This window comes from Gracilinanus agilis, chromosome 1 (assembly GCF_016433145.1).
Source record: "Gracilinanus agilis isolate LMUSP501 chromosome 1, AgileGrace, whole genome shotgun sequence".
Lineage (NCBI taxonomy): Eukaryota > Metazoa > Chordata > Mammalia > Didelphimorphia > Didelphidae > Gracilinanus > Gracilinanus agilis.
In genome coordinates, this window is record NC_058130.1 from 605,791,366 (window position 1) to 605,812,004 (window position 20,639).

The 20,639-nt window shown below is 35.6% G+C and overlaps 1 protein-coding gene across 1 annotated transcript in view; it reads right to left on the reverse strand.

The window, feature by feature from the left end:
• Nucleotides 1–2,254: 2,254 nt before the first annotated feature.
• Nucleotides 2,255–20,639, reverse strand: part of HIVEP1 (HIVEP zinc finger 1) — a 172,631-nt gene continuing 154,246 nt past the window's right edge. The window contains exons 7-9 of the mRNA XM_044667705.1: nt 8,400–8,750; nt 8,233–8,366; nt 2,255–4,334 (exon numbers count right to left, since the gene is read on the reverse strand). Of these exons, the coding sequence (XP_044523640.1) occupies nt 3,213–4,334; nt 8,233–8,366; nt 8,400–8,750 (1,607 nt within the window). The 3' untranslated portion in view covers nt 2,255–3,212. The remainder of the gene's footprint in view (nt 4,335–8,232; nt 8,367–8,399; nt 8,751–20,639) is intronic.

Consider the following 20,639-nt stretch of genomic DNA (forward strand, 5'->3'; position numbering starts at 1 on the left):
GCATGGAAATTATATATATTGATACTTTGAAGAAAATAATCAAAGGTGGAAACAGATAACATTGATGAAATGAATTTATTCTGGAAAAGGTACCCTTGAAAAAATACATTTCTAAGAGAAAGGAAAAAAAAACACTCAGTTTGCATTTAGCATGTCTAAAGATGACCTCATACTATCATTGATAATACAGAAGGAGCTTTCAAAAGAAAACCAGTGTTTAAAAGTTTTGAAATCTTCCCTCTCTGAGAAGCTACAACCATTGACTGTTTCTAGTTCTTTGACAATCAAATAAAAAATCTTGGATCTTTAAAACTATTTTTGAAGACTGGTTTTCATGTTATTTTATCATAGTTGTTGAAAAATACTAGAAAGATCACAACATTGAATTACTAACTTTAAAGTCTTAGGTGATCCAACTATATGTGATTCATTGTGAGAACATAAAATTATTTAAAGAAGCTGACAATGATGGGAAAGAAGCAGATCATGAGCAAAAGGAATTCACTCTCAATTTGAATATAGTTTTTGAGCTGTAGAAGTCATGAAGCCAAAAATTAGGGAAGCTGATTCTGTCGACTGAAGCTTGCAAATTTCACCAAGATCTGGATAAACTTCTCTGCACCTGCCAGCTTATGTGTGAAGATTTAAAAAGAAGACAGTTCAATCTACACTGCTGAAGTATTTTACACATCAAATAATGACATTTTTGTCATATCAATGTAGACTTATCTTTTGCATGATATTAAGTAACTAACATTTTTAAAATGTGCTTTTTATTAGTTCTCTATTACTTTGTAAAAATCTGAATTAGAAACACATTTTATATTAATAAAGTTATTTTTAAAATTCACTGCATATTTCCATTAGGCTGGAACCAATTACATCATTTTATAATGCAAATTCAAATACTACAACCACTTCATGGCCATTATTCACACCAATTGGGCCTAGTGTATTTCTAAAACAGCTTGCAAATAAATACATAAGCAAATTAAATATTTCACATTAAGAAATTTCAATAAAACATGAAGATCCAAGTAGAATTTATTAGGGATCGGCTTACAAGCTACATTCATCTTACTTCCTCCTAATTTGGGCAAATCTTTATTTTTCATACATATGCACACATGTCTGCATACCCCCACATGTGCATATGTAATATATGCAATCTATCTCTCCTGTCTCTCTCATTCTCTCTCTCCCTTCATCTTCTTCTCTTTTTTAAAGAATGGGTCTCCCCATCTCACCCAGGCTGGAAGTCCAGAAGCTACTGGCAGGCTTGATCTCGTTACTCATCTGTTCCTGACCTTGGCCAGCTCACAATTCAGATCACTGGGCAGAGATCCTGCTGCTCCTAGGGATCCATCATATACTGAATGCAGTACAGATGCCAGATGTGCATGACCCACAGCAGCTCAGAACTCTGGAGCTTCAATTTCATCCGCTTCAGCCTCTCCAAAAGCCAGGTTTACAGGAAGTGACAACCATGCCTGGGCATATTATTGCTATAAAACACTAACTGTATTGTTACTGTTTTGAAATCCAGATAATTAAAGCCTAAAAGGTTGATATGTATGCAAGAGTTAAATGTAGCATTTTAAATTTAGGAAATAAGGAATACATTTATAAGGCAATGCAGTTCCCATTATGGTTCCAGAATGATTTTAAAATCTTTCCATCACTGATTACAGCATAGAATAAATGAAACACTTAATTATGGAAAGCCAGTTTTTTATTATTTTGATAAATTCTGACTTTTAATTTGCCGGTTTAACCAATTAAAAGAATGTTGACTGCAATTTACCCTACATGATGTTAAATCCTGAAAAAAATAAAATTTTCATATTATACATCGTATCAATTTCAAACTGCCAATAACATTCATGGAGTCACTATTTTAGGACACTGGAGAATTCAATTAAGCCTTCCCTATTTATGTATTCAGATGTCTTTCAATTATGGCATTTGAAGATTCTTCTTTTCAAAGACTACCTATTCTCATGAAAGTATTCTTGCAACTTCTTTGTTCAAAAGTATCAGTGAGCAACAAATCATTATTTTGTTTTGCTGAAAGAACATGGTACTTTGCTAAAATTTCCTAAAGCTGGAAACTAACATTTCCTGAAACAAAGTTGTTAAACATGACTTTTGGGAAGTAGTATTTAGGGCTTCTCGAAACATGGTATGCCTTCCTATTTAGCAGAAAAGTACACTACAGATGATAAAGATTCTTCAGGACAATGGGATCCTCGTTAGATAATCAATCCTATACTTTATTGTCAGTGAACTACTTTTTATTAGTTGCATCCAAACCATGCTCTCAAGATAACACATTTTTTGTAGCGTTTTATTAATTTTATGTTCACATTTTGAAATTACAACTGAAATGCCCATTTTAAACTAAATCCCACTTGCCTCTTTAACTTAGTGCAAAGATGTCTTTAGAAAGGACTTTGTCAAAATAATCAAGAACAATATCACGAATTATTATGCCAATGATTAAAAAAATTCCCTCAATGGTCTTAACTTTAGTTCCAAATGGCAAAAATAATAATTCTCTTACCTCCCCTCCTCACTTTGTTCCTTGAAAAAAAAAAAAAAGAGAGAGTGGTAGCATACTAGACCTGAGCATAAGTTAAGCCTGCTGCTCACCAATCCCTGTGGATGACATAAAGAAGGCACAACGTGAACAATGGTAAAGTCAGTAAATAAAATTTTACTGTAACATTTCATAACACAGAGAAATTCTGTCTGAAGTGTAAAGCTACTGTCTTACACAAGTAGATGGAGAGACCCATTTCCAAGACTAAATACAATAAATATGGAGTTTTACATACCAATCTGTACACAGAAACTTTCCCCTACAACCATAAAAATTTACATTTAACAGTGCAACATATAATTTAATCATTTGATTTGACATAAGATGTTTTACTTACTAAACACAAGCAGCTACCTGGTTTTCGTATACATATATAATATGTATTTTATATAGATATTTTTTTAACAATCTGTACAAGTTTCTAAACATAAAACTCCAAAAAGGCACAATTGTCTATACAACATGTACAAAAATGGTTGGAGCTGACAAGAAACAATTATTGGTCAAAATTTCATGATTGCACAAAGATTGATAATGAATTTGTGTCAGAAAAAATGTGCTTTAAGGAAAGATAGGTTTGCAAAGAAACCTTTAAGTGTTATAAAAAAATTTAGGTTGCTATTACAAGCCTGTCCTCGTCATCATCACTACTGACATCACTAAACTGCACTGCCTTGTGCCTGTGGGGCCGGCCGGGGGAGCGCGCTTGCAGGAGTGGCTCTGACTCTGGTGGAGAGCCCTGGCCGCCCCCCGGAAAAGTGGCTTCATGCTTTGGCGTCACATGATTCACTGAGTCAGTGGCTTCAGTGTCCATTTTCCTGGCGCCAACAAGGCTTCCGCGCTCTCTTGTAGGAGCAGGCTCGGAGGAGTCTGTGACATTGTACTGACTGGGTGGAGGTGAGCCCTGAGGAGAGAGAGCAGCAGTGACCTGGCGGGAATCGGCCACAAGAGTCTGTTCTGGCGGAGTTTCACAAGCTTTGTTTTGAGAAGCTGGTGTTTCGGGAACTCCCTGTCCATCGACAGTGACTGGACTAACCGAAGGAATTAAGGTAGGCAGTGCTATGTTCAATATTTGTAGGCCTGGAATGTGTGTCTGAGGGCTAGGATTGCTTTGGGTGGGAGGGTTTGCTGTCAGAACTTGAAGTCCCACAGCATTCAGTGCAAGTCCTGAAGGATGTACTTGGGGGGTGATATTTGTGTTGGCTAGGCCTAAAATATTTACAGTTTCCATGCTTAAAGGTGGAAGAGTCTGCAAGCTTGGTGCACTCAGGTTTTGAAGGCCTGGGACACCAATTTGGCCAATGGGAATACATGGCATGACGCTGTTTAATTCAGCCACCCTGGTGGGATTGGTGGTACCAGAAACCTCTGTGGCTGGATCCCCAGGAGGGCCTGTAGTTCTGTGGATCACGCCGACAGCTGGAATAGTGAGTTGCATGGGCCCGGCTTGAATGGGTACAAATGTAGAGTAAGCAGTCAGGCCAGCAGGAACCACATGAATTCCTCCAACTGGAATCATACTAAAGGGTGTCCTTGTTTGTTGCTGGGAATGCAAAGGAAGATGGCTAAACAAATGAGTTTGAGGAGGCATCAATTCTGTAATCTGCTGCAGAGGTATTGGCTGTTTATGATCTTGGATCTTAGGATAAGGTGAAGCCACTGAAGGAACAACTGCTGTTTTCTGGGTGCCATGGTCCACTGATGGAGAAAGAAGTTGCAGAGAAGGCGTATTCTAAACAGGAGAAATAAAACCTCATGTAATGTTTTGTACAGCAATGAAGTCAAATTATACAAAATGATAATATGGATTCTATTTTTTTTTCTGGCAACAAATTAACACTAGGAAAAAAGTTAATTTGGGGAATTAGTTGCCAAAATGCAACGAATCTTTCATGTTTGTGTTATCATCCAAAAATTCAACAGATTTGTTGTCATAAGGAAATCACTATAGGCATGGATGAACTTGGAGAATATATAAAATCTGGGAATGGGTGATAGAAACAAAGATCATAAAATCATGGAAAGGTTCTCGGAGTAAGGGGTAATCTAGTCCTATCTCCCACAGAACACTATGGAGTCATTCACAGATTCAGAATTAAATCTACCTCCTGCTAAGAGGGTGATGTTAGAGGGACTAGATGGTTAATATAGGCCAGTACCAGAAGATTTAACAGGTTGGGGAAGGTTAACAGAACCAGTATTAATAGGATGACTGTGGGTTGATAGACTGACTAGACTCAGTCAGGCAGAGCCTGCCCTGAGGTAATACATACAAACCACTCAATAACAGGAATAGATGTTGGATTTATTATAATAAGGAAAGGTGGAAGGGAATAATCCTAAACTAATAATCAATTACCTAAACCTCCTCCGAGATCTAAATGTCTCGTCACCAAGAGTTCAAAGAGAATGATCCCTATACTGATCTCCCTGTCTAATAGATCCCAGCCCTAAACTGGATAGTCCTACACTAAACCAAATCCCCCTTTTGATGGTAATAGAGAAGTAGTCTATGGCAGGTTATCTGGGCCAGGGAAAAGATCTTGGATCCACAAGGACCCCAGACCTGATCTTATAGACAGCTGGTCCAAAAGACTCAGGATCACACCAGGCACTCAGTAAATAGCAAATAGTAGGTAAGGAGGTAGGATGTGAAAAAAGGTAATATTAGGAATGGGGAATTAATAATAAACTGAGGACACACTCACTCTTCCCAAGGGGAGGACAGACAGGGGAACACAGGTAAACTGAATGGGGATATGAGTTTCAGGAATGTCAGTTGACTTGTAACTGACACACTGCCAACCAGGGAAAAACCAATGTAGTGGGTTCTTTTACCTAAGAAGAGACAGGAAGTGCTAACAAAATTGTGTTTAATGGAAAAGACTGAGGGAAGTAGGAAGAGGTGTGTTTCTATTCTAAAGAATAGCCTAATAGTTTAACTAACAAAATATCTAACTAAGCTGGTCTTTAACTAAAAGGGCTGGAGAGGGGTTCTTACAGTATAGGTTCAGAGATGCTCCAAGCTGATCACAGATGTAACAGGAAAAAGTTCAAAGCATCCAGTTAATCCAAAACAGACTCCAGGGAGTAAGGTAGACTAACCTGTTGTCCACCAACAGATAACCCAGTCCTATCCTCAACCTAGGTCACGATTTTTTCATTGCAGAATCTCATTCTCAGTGGTATCCCACACTGGAAGCTCCTTGGGTATATGGCAAAACCTGGACCACACAGCCAACACAAGTCCTGTCCCCTAGAGCCGTGGTGGCACACCTAAGGCATGTGTGCTGAATGAGGGGAGGGATGCTCAGAGCCCTCTTTATGGCATGCCCTCCCGCCCCGGCTCAGTACAGAGTGCCTTACTAGAAAGCCAAAGTGAGGTGGGGCCAGGCTGCTTCCCTGCCCCTCTCCCAGCCCCCAGCCCCCACCCTTCTAAAAGGTTTGCCATCACTGAACCAGAATCACAGAATTTCAAAACTGAAAGTGATCTCAGAAGCCATTCAGTCCAAACCACTCATGCCATTACCGCCTCTGTGTCCATTTATATTTATTCTGGGAATATTAATTGAAATATGTCCTTATTTTCTTTTCCTTTAGCATATAAACTTCTTGTGAGTAGAAATTGTTTATTCTTTTTTTTCCCCCTTAAACCCTTACCTTCTGTTTTAGAATCAGTTCCAAGGCAGAAGAGTGGAAAGGGCTAGGCAATGGAGGTTAAGTGACTTTCCCAGGGTCATACCACTAGGAAGCATCTAAGGCCATATTTGAACCCAGGATCTTCTCTTTCTAGGTCTGGCTCTCTATCCACTGAAACACCTAGCCTCCCCAGATTATTTATTCTTTGTATTTGTATTCTTAGCACCCTGCATTGTCCTTTGCTTAACAGGACTTAATCAATATTTATGAATTGAGTCAGAAGAATAGGCTGAGAAGAGAAGCTGGAGGGCAATCCAAGCTTGACTGGAATTCAGTAAGGTGAAGAGCAAGAGGGCCCAGGAAGAGACTGTTGCCACACTGGCTAGTTCTATGAGTGCCAGACAGTACTTTTACACTGTTTTATAAACAATGTGGTACTATTTTTTTTTTGCTATTTTTGCTAATAGAGTGACAGGAAGAATCAGCATGGTATCAAGTTTCCTAACACAGAGTGTGAGAAAGGGCTAGAGAAGGGAAAGACAAAGAAGGAAAATTAGGCATGAGGTCATTACAGCAGCCTAAGTGATCAAAGATGAAGGCCTGAATAAGAGTAGCTGTTGTAGGGACTGAGGAGGAGGGGATGGATTAAAGAGATATTATATCCTGCCATAGACACTTACTAGTTTTGTGAATGTAGGATTAGTTTATCTGCCTCAGTTTCCTCATCTGTAAAATGCAGATTTTATAATGGCACCTATTTCAGTTGTGAGGACAAAATATTTCTCAGGCATTTTGTAAACTTTATATAAATACTAGTTATTTTTTTTTTAAACTCTTGTACTTCGGTGTATTGTCTCATAGGTGGAAGAGTGGTAAGGGTGGGCAATGGGGGTCAAGTGACCTGCCCAGGGTCACACAGCTGGGAAGTGGCTGAGGCCGGGTTTGAACCTAGGACCTCCTTTCTCTAGGCCTGACTCTCACTCCACTGAGCTACCCAGCTGCCCCAATACTAGTTATTTTTATTGTTATTACTATCACTATTTTTGTTATTCTCAGGCATTTGGAAATATAGGACTGGAGTTCTACAGAAACTGAGATTTGACGGTCATTTGTCTAGAAATGAAAAAGGATGTCTTGGGAGTAAAAGTGATCTTCAAAGGAAGGAATGTAAATAAAACTAAGAAAAGAATAGCATTCTAGAGAGCAAAATGGTTTAATGAGTGTGCAGGGCTTTAGAAGTCAGCAAAGGAGATAGTTTACATGTCTTAATTTAAGTCATTGTTATTTAGGACAACTAGGTGGCTCAGTGGATTGAGAGCTAGGCCTAGAGATGCAGGTCCTAGGTTAAATTTGGCTTCAGATACTTCCTAGTTGTATGACTCTGGACAAGTCACTAAATTTCATTGCCTAGCCCTTACTACTCTTCTGCCTTGGAACCAAATTATAGTATTGATTCCAAGATAGAAGGTAAGGGTTCAAAAAAATCATTATTATCAATAACTCACATTTATGCTTTAAAAGATTTTCCAAATATATGAAGTAGTACAAGTAATATCTTCATTCTACAAGGAAGGACTCTGGGACTCTCAGAGGCTATGTAAGTGACATGCCAAAAGTCACACAAGTTGGCTTGTGGATAAGAAGGAGCCAGGGTTTTTGACTCTCAATTCTCTTGTCTTCCCCCCACCCCATGAGTTCAATATGAAATCAAAGAATAATAAACAGTAAGCTAATACAACTTATAAAGAATTTTTTGGTATATACTTAAGGAAAGAATAAGGAAAGGAAAGGAAATATAATTGAAATTTACGAGAAAAAATGAAGTAATCCAGAAAATCAATAATCTGCTTCTAACTAGAAGAAATGCTTTCATTGAAGTTACACAACTGAGCCAATATAACCATCAGGAAGCAACTTGGATAACATATTAATTATTTTAAAGCCCTAGCTCTTCTATGAGTAAGATGAAAAAACAAAAAGAACCTGATCACCTGTGTTACATCAGTAGGTTTTACTGTTGTAGGGCTTCTCGCTACTTCTTCTGCATCAGGATAGTCGATAGACATTTGATGGCATAGTGATCTTGGAGCAACTTCAGGGGAGGTCAGAGTAAGATCTCCACTAGCTACCTTCTCTTGTTTCATCTCATTTTTTGTACCATGCTGCCTCGTTATCACTGGGGACCTGGAGCTCCTATAGTCTGACTGTACTGAGCTAAGTACAGTCATCTTGGTGAGCAGGGCTTTAGGCAGAGCATCCATCGGATCTGAGGATACCTTAGAAAAACACTCTGCAATTCTAATTTCCTCATCAGCACTTAGAGACTCCTGAAGACTGCTTCTGGATGGATGGTGCTGAGGGCTGGCTGTAACTGAAGGTGCTGCAGACAGAACTGATTCACTCTGGCTATCTTCATCATCATCTTCATTCTCATTCTCATCATCATCAGGGCCATCAGAATCCTCAATGTCATATCCTGACTGCTCATAACCAAATCTTTGTTTTTCACCTGTTAAAAAGAATCCAAAGTTGGTATACTGTAAAAGTGCTTTGTGAATAGTGTTAATAACTAAGCAACATTTGAGCACATGTTATGTGTCCACTCTGGAAATGAGAATGTAGCTCCCCCTGCAACACAGTTGAGGATATGAGACACATGTACAAAACAACTAGAGAATAATTATATGGAACTAAATGCAATCAGGATTCAAGGGAATGAGAGATTAGTATAGGTCAGTGATTCCCAAAGTGGGCACTACCACCCCCTGGTGGGTGCCGCAGCGATCCAGGGAGGTGGTGATGGCCACAGGTGTATTTGGGGGTGGTGAATAATTGGAAGGGGGAGATGATAGTATGTGACAGGGGACGCTAAGTAATATTTTTTCTGGAAATGGGGCGGTAGGCCAAAAAAGTTTGGGAGCCACTGGTATGGGCCTTTTTATCCATTTAAGGATAATTACAAAGTTAGTTGTCAGAGACCTCTCCTAAAACATAATATTATAAACTTATATATGATTTTCCTGCAAAGAAAAGAACCTGTAAAGGTTAAATGAAGTCTGTCTTATAAACTGCTTGAGGACAGAGACTGCATTCACTTTTTATGTGGCATCTCCAGAGCCTACACAATTGTTCTCATACAGAGAGCAGGTGTGGAATAGATTTACCTTTATTTTAAGGTTTACAACAACCAAGAGTAAAACAGTATAACTTTCTACCCACAGCAAGTATATGGTACCCCAAGTCCCTTGACACTAAAGTATTGGAATGCAGACAAACAAGCCATTTTGGTTCAGTCTTTAACAGTGACATGTTATGAAAAATGTATTTAAAAAGAGGGGAGGGGGGAAGTAAAAGCAAATCATTTATGAAACAAGCAAAAAGCATTTTTGCTTGGATGACTAAATTGCCTGAAAATCGTTACAATTTTGTTCAATATATCCTTTACATTACAAAGCTATTGCTTTCAATAGTACCATTTGGATTTTTACAATCCTTTTATAAAAATATTCTATAACTAACATCTATGCAGCAGGAATCAAATATATATTGAAGGCTTGCTTTGTACAAAGCTGTAGCACTGTCTAAAAAAAAAACTGATAACAATCAGGTGAAAGCAACTCAGAAAGTAAATTAACAGAAATTCAGCACTGAACTTCAGAAGCTTTCAAGGAATTGACATCACTCAGATTGCGCCCTTCTTGACCATCTTTCAATAAATTCTCCATAGAAAGCCACAGTAAAACCAAAATAAATATTTCCTGTAAGATTAAGAATATGTTAAGTGGATGAAAAATGTCACTTTATGTTTTAGGATTTTAGGATTCCTTCTGACCCCAGTCCACTTATAAGAGAAACAAATGGAAAAATGGTTATTTATGTGATATTATTTCAGGATCAATGTAAAAATCTCAGCCTATTAGTTCCTTCTTTCCCCTTCCCTCACAATCTCTCCCATCCACTGGAAATTCAAGGAATTCTACAAGTAAGAGATTTTATTATTCTAGCTTTTCCTTTCACCTTTAGTTAAAAATACAAATGGCATAAGGAGAAAAACATCTACTGAAATTTATTTAGTGTGAATGAGTTTTAATAGATTTTTCAAAGAAAAATTAGAGGATATTAGAAACTTTCGTTGGGGCGGGGGAGGGAAGATGGAAATTACATGGATAGGAACCAAGAGAACAAAAATCATGAAGTCAGGTCTATATTGATACTGATATCTCCATTCTCCTTCAATACTTATCATACCAAAGGCATCTAGGACTTATTGCACCTCACTCCATTCTCTCCATTTGTGAAAACTTATTCAGGACCCCTCTTATTTCAATTCCCACATTCCTTGTCACTTAAGCCTCCTATTACTTACTATTTTTAAAATAAGTTTCATTGATGTATTTTGTTTTATAAACCTGTCCAGATTACCCCCATCCCCTGAGAGCTCTCATTTAACAAAGGAAAACAAGTAAAACTAACAATACAGTGATGTCATCTAAAATATGCATATAACATTCCAAATTTGTAGCACCTTCCTATTCTTTTAATCAGTAGAAATCAATTTTCTTTCCTTCCAGCCCCATTCCACTTAAAAGAGAAATAAATTCCTTGAAACAAATACATGTAGAAAAATAAAACAAATTTCCTCATTGACTATAAATAAAAATATATGTCTCATTTATCCCCTAAATCTGTCAGGAAGCTGATAGTATATTTCATTATTGGTCCTTTGGAATCACTGGTGGTCATTGTGTGGATTATAGTTCTTAGAGGTTTCAAAGTTGTTTGTCCTTAAACTGTTGATATCATTTGTATAAATTGTTTTTCTGGTTCTATTCATTTCATACTTCATCAGTTTATATAATTCCTCAAAATAGTTCACTTTTACATTATTAATGTTACAGAATAAATTGTTCTCTTGGTTCTGTTTGCTTTTCTCTATACCAGTTCATTAAACTTTTTCTAATTCTCTAAGAAATCATCTATTTTTACTTTCTTTTGGAGCACAATAGTTTTCTGTCATATTAATATAGCCATAATTTATTCAGTCATTCATCATTTGATGGGTATCTCTTTAGTCTAGGATTTTTGTGTGGTTGGGTTTTTTTGCCATCACAAAAGTTGTTATAAATATTTTAGGGCATATTAATGTTTCCTATTCCTCTGATGTCTTTTGAGCACATGCCTACAATAGTATAACTGGGTCAAAGGGCATATATTGTTTTGCAACTTTAATTATAAATTTCTTTCCAGAATAGTTTTACTCATTCATAGGTCCACCAACAGTACATAAATGTACCTGTTTTTTCACAGTGCCTCCAACAACTATCATTTTCCATTCCTGTCATCTTTGCCAACCTACTTGGGGTAAGGTAGAATGTCATAATTGCTTTAAGTTGCATTTTCTCTAATTGCTGGTGATTTGGAACATTTTTTTTCCATTTGGCTATAGATAGCCTGTATTTTTCCCTTGATAACTTTTGCCTATTCATATTCCTGTTTTATCAATTGAGGAATAGATTTAATTCTTAGATATTTTAATCACTTCTTTATCTTAAAAATGAGACATTTATCAGAGATATTTGCTACAAATACTTTCCCCCCAGTTAATTATTTATTTCCCTTTTAATCTTAGCTTTATTAGATGTTTGTGCAAAAACTTTTAAATTTTATTTAATTAAAATTATCTATTTTTACTTCTTTGGTACTTCCCTCTCTACCTCCTATTTGGTGATGAGATTTTCTCCTACCCAAAGATCTGATAGATCATTTCCTCTCCATCCTCCTCCTCCACGTTTCTCTAATTCTTTTATAATGTGACCTTTTATGTCTATATCATGTATCTATTAGACACTTATTGTGTCAAAAAAGGCAAAAGATATTGGTCAAAATCTAATTTTTTTCCATATGGCTGCCCAATTTTTCCAGTTTTTATCAAATTGTCCTTATACCAGTAGTTTGAATCTTGGTATTTATTGAACTACAGTACTAGGCATATATGCTTCTGCATGTTGTATACCTAATTCATTCCACTGACTGAACTATTTTTCAAACTAGTATCAAATTGTTTTGAGAATTGCTGCTTTTAGTAGTTTGAGATCTGACACTACTATGTCTCCCTAGTTCCCCTTTTTAAAAATATTATTTCCCTTGAAATTTTTTTACTTCTTAATCCCCTCATTAGGAATTTCATTATTATTTTTTCTGGTTCTATAATGTAATCCTTTAGTAACTTCAGCTAGCTAATCTACTTCTCTTCCATTATTCAAGTGATTACTGAAATTATTTCTTTCTTCTATTTTTACTTTTTTATATTTTAAAAAAATTAGCTGTATATTCCTTTATTTAAGATTATTTTTCTTATCCTATAAATTCCTTGTCAAAAAGGAATTTTCTCTATTTGGGGCCTAGTATAATAGCACAAGCAAATCAATAGTTGAAAGTAAATGCTTTCTGATGATAACAAGTATAATAAAATTAAAAGGATGATTTCTTATCTAAAACAGAGCAAGTCTGGACTTTGTATGATGCTTTTCTGAAAGTCCAGACTCCTATTTTCTCAGACTGTGCCCTCTGAAACAATATATTCATTTCTTAATTAGAATGTTACTTCAATATCTCCAAAAACCTGTGATTTCACTCAGCATGGTAATTCAGCCTCTAATTCCAATGGTAAGCCTTATATGCAAAAAGAGTCATTAATTTCTGTAGCCAAAAAAAAAATCATCACCTGATGGTCACCCTTCTAGTCATGTGCTTCTCAAATTTCACATTGAAAATTCATTTATTGCATTAGTCTATGAAACAGCATGTTGCATTTGAGCTGATCAACAAATGCAAATGTATGCTTTAATCATGGATTTTCCAAGCTCATTCAACTTGCAAGCAGGAAAATTTCACTATAAAGAGGAATACTGGTAGGGCCATTTCTTTCCTTCAGTTACCTTACTTTCTATTCAATATTCTTTATGTAACCATAGCCTTCAGGGGCCATATAGTCATAATCACTTTTTTCTGTTAAAAATTGACATTAAGATAACCAGAGACTCACAGCCTCAAGAAATATGTGGATCTTTATTGATAATAAACAAGAGGAACAAACTCTTTTCATTCTACTTGATAAGAATACAAAACCTTTTTAATTCTGTCCAATGCTTTCACTCTGAAGAATTTTAGTATTCCTTTTCCCTCATATTGGACAAAAATTTACATTTCTAGTAATTATTATTATTAGTAATAATATTAGTAGTAGTAATTATTAGTTTTAGTAGTTAAATAATTAACAAATCTGAGAATAAAACCTGATCTAAATATCAAAATGAAGACCAAATCTCATTTTTCCTTTGAATCCAAAAAATTTGATGTACTAGTTTACCAGGACAGCCTTAATTTCATGGAGACTTAAGGAGACCCCTTTGCTTCAAATTAAGAATATGAATATGAATCCTCCTTAGGAATAAAAGTAATTTAAGGATAAATGCCTGGTGAAATTCCCTTTTTTCCTCAACCGCTGCACCAAAGATTCTCTTCCTCCTCAAAGGGCCCCTAAGGATCCCTGTTCCCTTTTGGGCTTTTCTTTTCCCTTTTAAAGAGTAATTTCTCTTGTATCAATTTCATTAATATATCAAAAATGTACAGGCAAAGGTTACCTAGCTATACATCCACAGGGCTGATTTGCTCTAGATTCAAAGTTCTATGGAATTCAGTCTCTGTCTGTATTATGTAACCTATGTCTAGGTTTTATTTCATTGACAGCTATGGAGTTTGGAGATTGCCATGTTTGACATTTATATTCTCTCTATATATGAGATTATATTTATTAATACCATCCTATTATTTGGAAACTTGATGAGAGGACTGGCTTTTTTATTCTTTGAAGAGCATCAAGTACACTGTGACTCATGATTAATTTGCTAAATACTAATGGATTCTATAGCCAGGAGGAATGGAAGTCCACAGAAGCCAATCCTAATCTTAGACATTAATTTTAACATCCTTTCAGCCTTTGTATAGATTATTATAGTAAGAAACAAAGTCAACTTTTAAATATTCCATTTTGATAATATTATTATCTAGTATACTTATAGCACTTCAAAAGTTTCAAAGTACTATTTTATTTGATCTTCCCAACAACTGAGAGGAAGGTACTATCATTATTCCCATTTAACAGCTGAGGAAACTGAGACAGATACAAATTAAGTGACTTCCTAGGGTCACACAAGTAGTAAACATCTGAGGCTAGATTTGATCTCAGGATGTCCTGATTCTACATCTAGTATCCTATCCATTGTATGACCTAGTTACTTTTTTTTCCTTTGATTGATCTGCCTAATATAAACAATAAGAAATTTTTTTAAATAGTCACAGGGTAGGAAAAGGTTTATAACAAAATATAGAGTATGTGTAGTATACAAACTGGTTTACCAATCATTGAGTTACTAAGTCATTGACTTAGACTTTGCTCTATTCTTTCTGTATCAACATTTGATTCTTGGAAATAAGCATTCTTCATCACTATCACATGCTTTTGACTACAGCAAATTTTAAATGAAAGGCCCTTTTTTTGGGTCATGAGGGAAAATAACTGAGTAGAATCCGAGCATGTTAACTTTAACACTTTTCATGGTGAATGTTGTGGTAGATGGTATGTTGCCATGACCGTTACAATGTCAGAATGCCCTTTTGTGAAACTATCAACTTGATTCCTTTATGAAACAATGATGATTCCTTCTAATACCTCTATTTCCTGTCAATTAGTTATATTGTTTGCCCAGCAACCCATTAAAAAACTTATCTTTACTACTACAACTACTACGACTACTGCTACAACTACTACTATTACTTATATAGTGTCTATTATGTTTTAGGCACTGTGCTATATGCTTTGGAAATATATCATTTCATCCTCAAATAACCCTGGGAGGTAGGTGCTATTATTATTCCCATTCTATAATTGAGGAAACAGGCAAACAGAGGTTAAATGCCTTGTCCAGGGCCCAAAGCAAATAAGTTACTGAGACTAGGTTTGAATGCCAGTCTTCCTGTCTCTAGGTCGAATTTCCTTTTTGCTTTCACTGTGACGCCAGCAGCATCATGGAGTTAGCCTCTAGGCTCAGACCAGGGGTAAGCCACTAGCTATGTCATTCTGAAATTGATGAGTTTTCCAGCTAGTTGTCAGGTTGGAGACAGCTGTCTACTGAAGCTGCACCTAGGGGCAAGTCTGTAATTTTGGTGCCCAGACCCATGTAGGGGTAAGGAACTTGTAAAGCTCAAATCAGGAGGGCAACAATCAGACCACTCCCTACATTAGACTGCAGAGACTCTGCTGAAAGTTTGAAGCTCCCTATCCAGAGCCACTCTTGTGATACTAGAAGACCACACAACTCATTTAGAGAATAAAGCAACAACCCCCAAAATAATACAGACTAGTATAAAAAGCTGTAATAAGTCCCAAGAGAAATGTGAGCCTAAAATGTCTCAATATAAAAGGCAAGGTTATAATATTGACTAAATCTTTGAAATACAAATGCAGGAGACAACAGAAACATAAAAAAGTAAAAATACAAGTGAACAATCACAAGGGATCATTTAAAGATAATGTATTTACATTCTTATGGTGGTTAAGGATAAGAAAAGTGTCCCCACCAAAAAAGAAAAACCCCAAACTGATATAAACAGGGGTAATGAAGACAGATAAGCTAGGGAATGGTTATGTCATGTTCTGATATTAAAAGAAAAGGAAAATTGATTTACAAGGGAAGAAAAAGGGAAGGGTATAGGAATATATTAGTTCACATAATGGTGAGCTAAAGACCTATATAAACAAAAATATACATAGAGGCTCTTTTGTGGAAGCAGAACCCTGGAAAAACTAAAGCATGCTATCATTTAGAGAACTCCTGAGGAAATTATGGTACTTGAATGTAACAGAATTCTACTGTGCTATGAGAAATAATGAAAGGAATATTTCAGAGGAAAGGGGGAAAATATGGATTGATGCAGAGAGAAGTGAGTAGAACTAGGAGAACAATACAGTGCAATATATTATAGAGAAATGAAAGTTTGAAATACTTTAGAATCCTATTCAATGAAATTATCAACAATGTTTCCAGAGAAGAACAGTCAACAGGCCAGTGTCACTGGATTGAAGACTTTGTGGCAGAAGGTAAGGTTCAGAAAGACTGGAAATGTGGCTAGGGGATTAGGGAGATGGAGACATGTGATGAAGGGTTTTGAATATCAAAAAGAAGATTTTGTATTTGATCCTGGAGGCGAGAAGGAGCCTATTAATGTGTCCCATGAGCCACATTTAGAGAACTCCTGTGTACTAGATACAACCTGATAGATGTGTAACAAATCCAGGAGAGCAAAAATATGAGAAACTTTATTATTACACAATGAAAACTATAATCAATAAGTGGTCTTTGCAAAAAGTATTCAACTTTAAAGGAAGACTAAATTGTTTCATTTTAGAGACTTGGTGGGTCAAAAAGGAAACCATAAAAACACTATGTAATTACATCAAAGATACAACAATGAAACAAGACCCAAGCTCTACTCCATATGCTTCATGGCCTGCTCCCTTTCCCACCCCCATACTCCTTAATCCAAGAGTTAGGTCCCAATTAGCGAAGAAGGCTCTCTTTTTGCTAACTACAGGGTAACTACGGGTGATAAAATCCTTAGCCTCAAGGCTTTCCTTATACTGGCCCCAAATTTTCTTTCCACCATTATGTTCTATACACTTAAAAGAAACCTTCTAATTCAACTATATTAGCCCATCTACTATCCTTTACCACTTCTACTCATCGTTACTGTTAGACATGAAATGCTTTCCTTCCATCCACTGTTCCACAACAAAATCATTCTCCTTAGAGATGAAAAGAGTCTCAAAGGCAGCACGAGCAAAACTTTTGCCATTAAGCAGATAAGGAATTATAACTTACATTAATGTGGTACTAGAATAAGAAAATTAGCTAATTTTCTTAAAACTATCTCTTGAGGTAGTTAATACAATAATTACCATATCCCTATCTCAGATAAGATAACTGAGACTCAGAGAAACTTTCCCAAGAGTTACTAAACTAGGAGGAGTCAGAGGTGAATTTTGAACCCAGGTCATGTAGCTCATAGGTCCAGCAGTATTTCTACTATTCCATGTTGCTTCTCTATTATGATCATTTTAAAAAGGAAGCAAAGTTAAATAACTTATCTAAGGTAATATAGTTAGCAAATGGTTTAAAAAAAAACTCTTTTTCCTACACCATGCTACTTCTCACTTTTCAAGATTCAGCTCAATCTTAAGTCCACAAAGTCTTCCTTGAGTATTGATCTCTCCCTCCTTTAAACTCATAATACTTAGTTTTTATACCATTTCTTTAACACAACATCTCTTGTGTCACTGCTTGTATTATTGGTATGCATTTGATTTTGACTCACTGTTTTTTAACTAGTCATTCTATTATATTGCCTAATACATAAAATATATGTTCAATACTTACTGAAATTTGAAAGAAAAAAGCTAGTCTACTAAGCTCAGATGAATTTACATATTTAACACATCATCTGTTAATTTCATATTAAAATTTTCCAAGAATATTCAATCCAATTTTACCTATTTACAGAATACAGCTCACTAAATGGCAGGACTAACCTAGCAAAAAAAGCTGCTTATGATTTTAATGAACGAAACAGAATTCGTCCATACTTAAACAACGTAGCTTTAGAAAGACATAAAGTATGCTTTAATAGAACAATATAACACATAATTTTTGAAGTATATAGGTTATACTGAAGAACAATTTTCATTGCAGTTCAAACCAGTCTTATCATTACTACTAAATAGTGACACCTACTGGGAAGAGCTCAACCCAACTACAAAGATGTTATTCCTTTGGTATTTTATATTCTTTTACAATATATCTGATATTCATATTGTTTTTTAAAATACCCATTATTTCTCTTCCAAGAGAGTACAAAGACTTTCTGAGATGCATTAAAACTCATATGTATAAAGTACTTTAAAAAGCCACACAAATAACAAAAATAACTCATATATATGTATATATATGTACATATAGAAAGATATCTATATACTTTTTAAGAACTTGTTGGAAAATGTTAAAAGGTTAGAGTTTAATATTTGCTTACTCTGTGAATTTAATGTAAAGGCCATCACCTTGTCCTACTGGTATCTAATTGTTCAGATACATTAATACTACTTAATTTTACAGTTTTGTTTTGTTTTTTAATCTACTTAAATCAGTGGAAAAGAAAAACATCTTTAAAATTATGTTTTTTCTGAAAGTTTCCAAAAAGCAATACAAGAATGTTAATGATAAAATATTCTTAAAAGGACACGAGGCTTAAAAGGAATGTGGTTCTATATAATCAGCTCATTGTTATTATTTCATGTAACTAGTTTTAATTATTTATAAAGCTTAGAGTGACAAAAAGAGCTTAAGATTGTGTGCTCTCAAATTGTCTTCACAGTAAGAACTACATGAGTAAGAACAATGTTTCCAGTTACATTTTAACATGCTAAATGCTTCACCAGGTCAGATAGTTTAAGGAACATATTAACATTCGTTACATTGTAAGCAGCATTTTGGTGCAAAAACATTCCTTAGATCAGGACATGAAAAGCAAATAGCTAGGGAGATTTTTGACACAAAAGATGAGAACTGAAAAGTGTTTACTAATACTCAATAATGATAAACCTAAATCCAAAGAGAAGAGTGATAAAAAGTCCTAAATATATAACAAGCATATACTTCATTCTGGGAAGAAAAATCATATTAGCTATCACTATCAACTAAATGGCAATGCCTATTATATATCATATATCATGGCTGATGCTATGCATTCAGATTGACATCTCAAATTCTAAGTTATATTAAATTGTAACTTGTTTTAAAGAAGCAAGTTTTAGATAGTTAATATGATGAATACATGAAAATCTCTCAGATTAGGGCAGAATAACCAAATTCTAATACTCCTAAATCTATTCTATTAATGAATTAGATTAATAGAGAATTTTAAGACTGAAAAAGTCCAGCATGCAATAAACTTCTAAGAAGATTAGAAAGAATCAAGGATTACTGATTCAGGATAAGAACATTTTCATATGACCCTATTTAATGGTGATCACAGAGAATATGTTTATTAAAGCTGTTGAATATGGTTAAAGTTTGAGCGGGGGAAGGTGGGTAGAGTATCCAGTATAGTAGAATTTTAAAATACGCCTTAGTGAAATAAAAAGAAACACAAAATAAATTTCATTAAAAGCAAATGATGGTGGGGGCAGCTGGGTAGCACAGTGGATTGAGAGCCAGGCCTAGAGACGGGAGGTCTTAGGTTCAAATCTGACCTCAGACACTTCCCAGCTGTGTGACCCTGGGCAAGTCACTTGACCCCCGTTGTCTACCCTTACCACTCTTCTGCCTTGGAGCCAATACACAATATTGACTTCAAGACGGAAGGTAAGGGTTTAAAAAAAAAAAAAAGCAAATGATGGTGTAGATACAGATATAGATATGGAAAAATGCAAAAATTTAAATAGAATTGTGACCTGGCCAGGGGACACACAGCTAGGAGTGCTTGAAGCTAAATCTGAACCCAGGTCCTCCTGATTCCAAGACTGGAGCTTTATCCATTATGCTATGTAGCTGCCCCTGGCATTACTTCTTGCAACATGAAAAGCCATCCAAATTCGATTCTCACTCCCTCTCTACAGAATTATCATTCTACAGGAATAGATTCTTCTAGTACTACTTGCTTCATGACTGATCATTTTCAGACATTTCAACATAGACTTTCCTTCAGCAAATGGAATGTAGATAAAATTCCAAAAAATTGCAAAGTTATCACCATCTATAGGAATGAAGCCACTGAAGCCTATTCTCAATGACTGTGACATTTCTTTGTCTTCATTCCTGGAAAGGTCCTGGGGTTCTGACTTTGTTGCACACAATGACAACATCATATTTCTATAATTGCACTGATGCTTTATGCAATGAAACAAAATAGCTTCTCTGCTCTTGGATTCAAGTTAAAAAAAGTGCCAGAAGTAAGAGTTAGACCTTTTTGCTATTCATTATGCTAATAAACAAAACATTTGGCACCATTGCATACACTATAATGTGGAAAATGGATAAATGTAAAGCTTAAGTGTTGTGATACTTATAATCAAAATACATTTTATAATTTTCATAACTCCCTCCATTTGTTGGGTTCAAGAGGGGAAATACATCAGGAGGAATACAAGGAATGAGTGCAAAAGATCAAAAGGCCAAGGGTGTGAATACGTGAATCTGTGGTGGTCATGCTGAAAGGATAAACCTGTTAGTAGTTCAGTGCAGTACACAAAGGAGCATTCTAATGAAGTTAGGAATCATAAAATCAA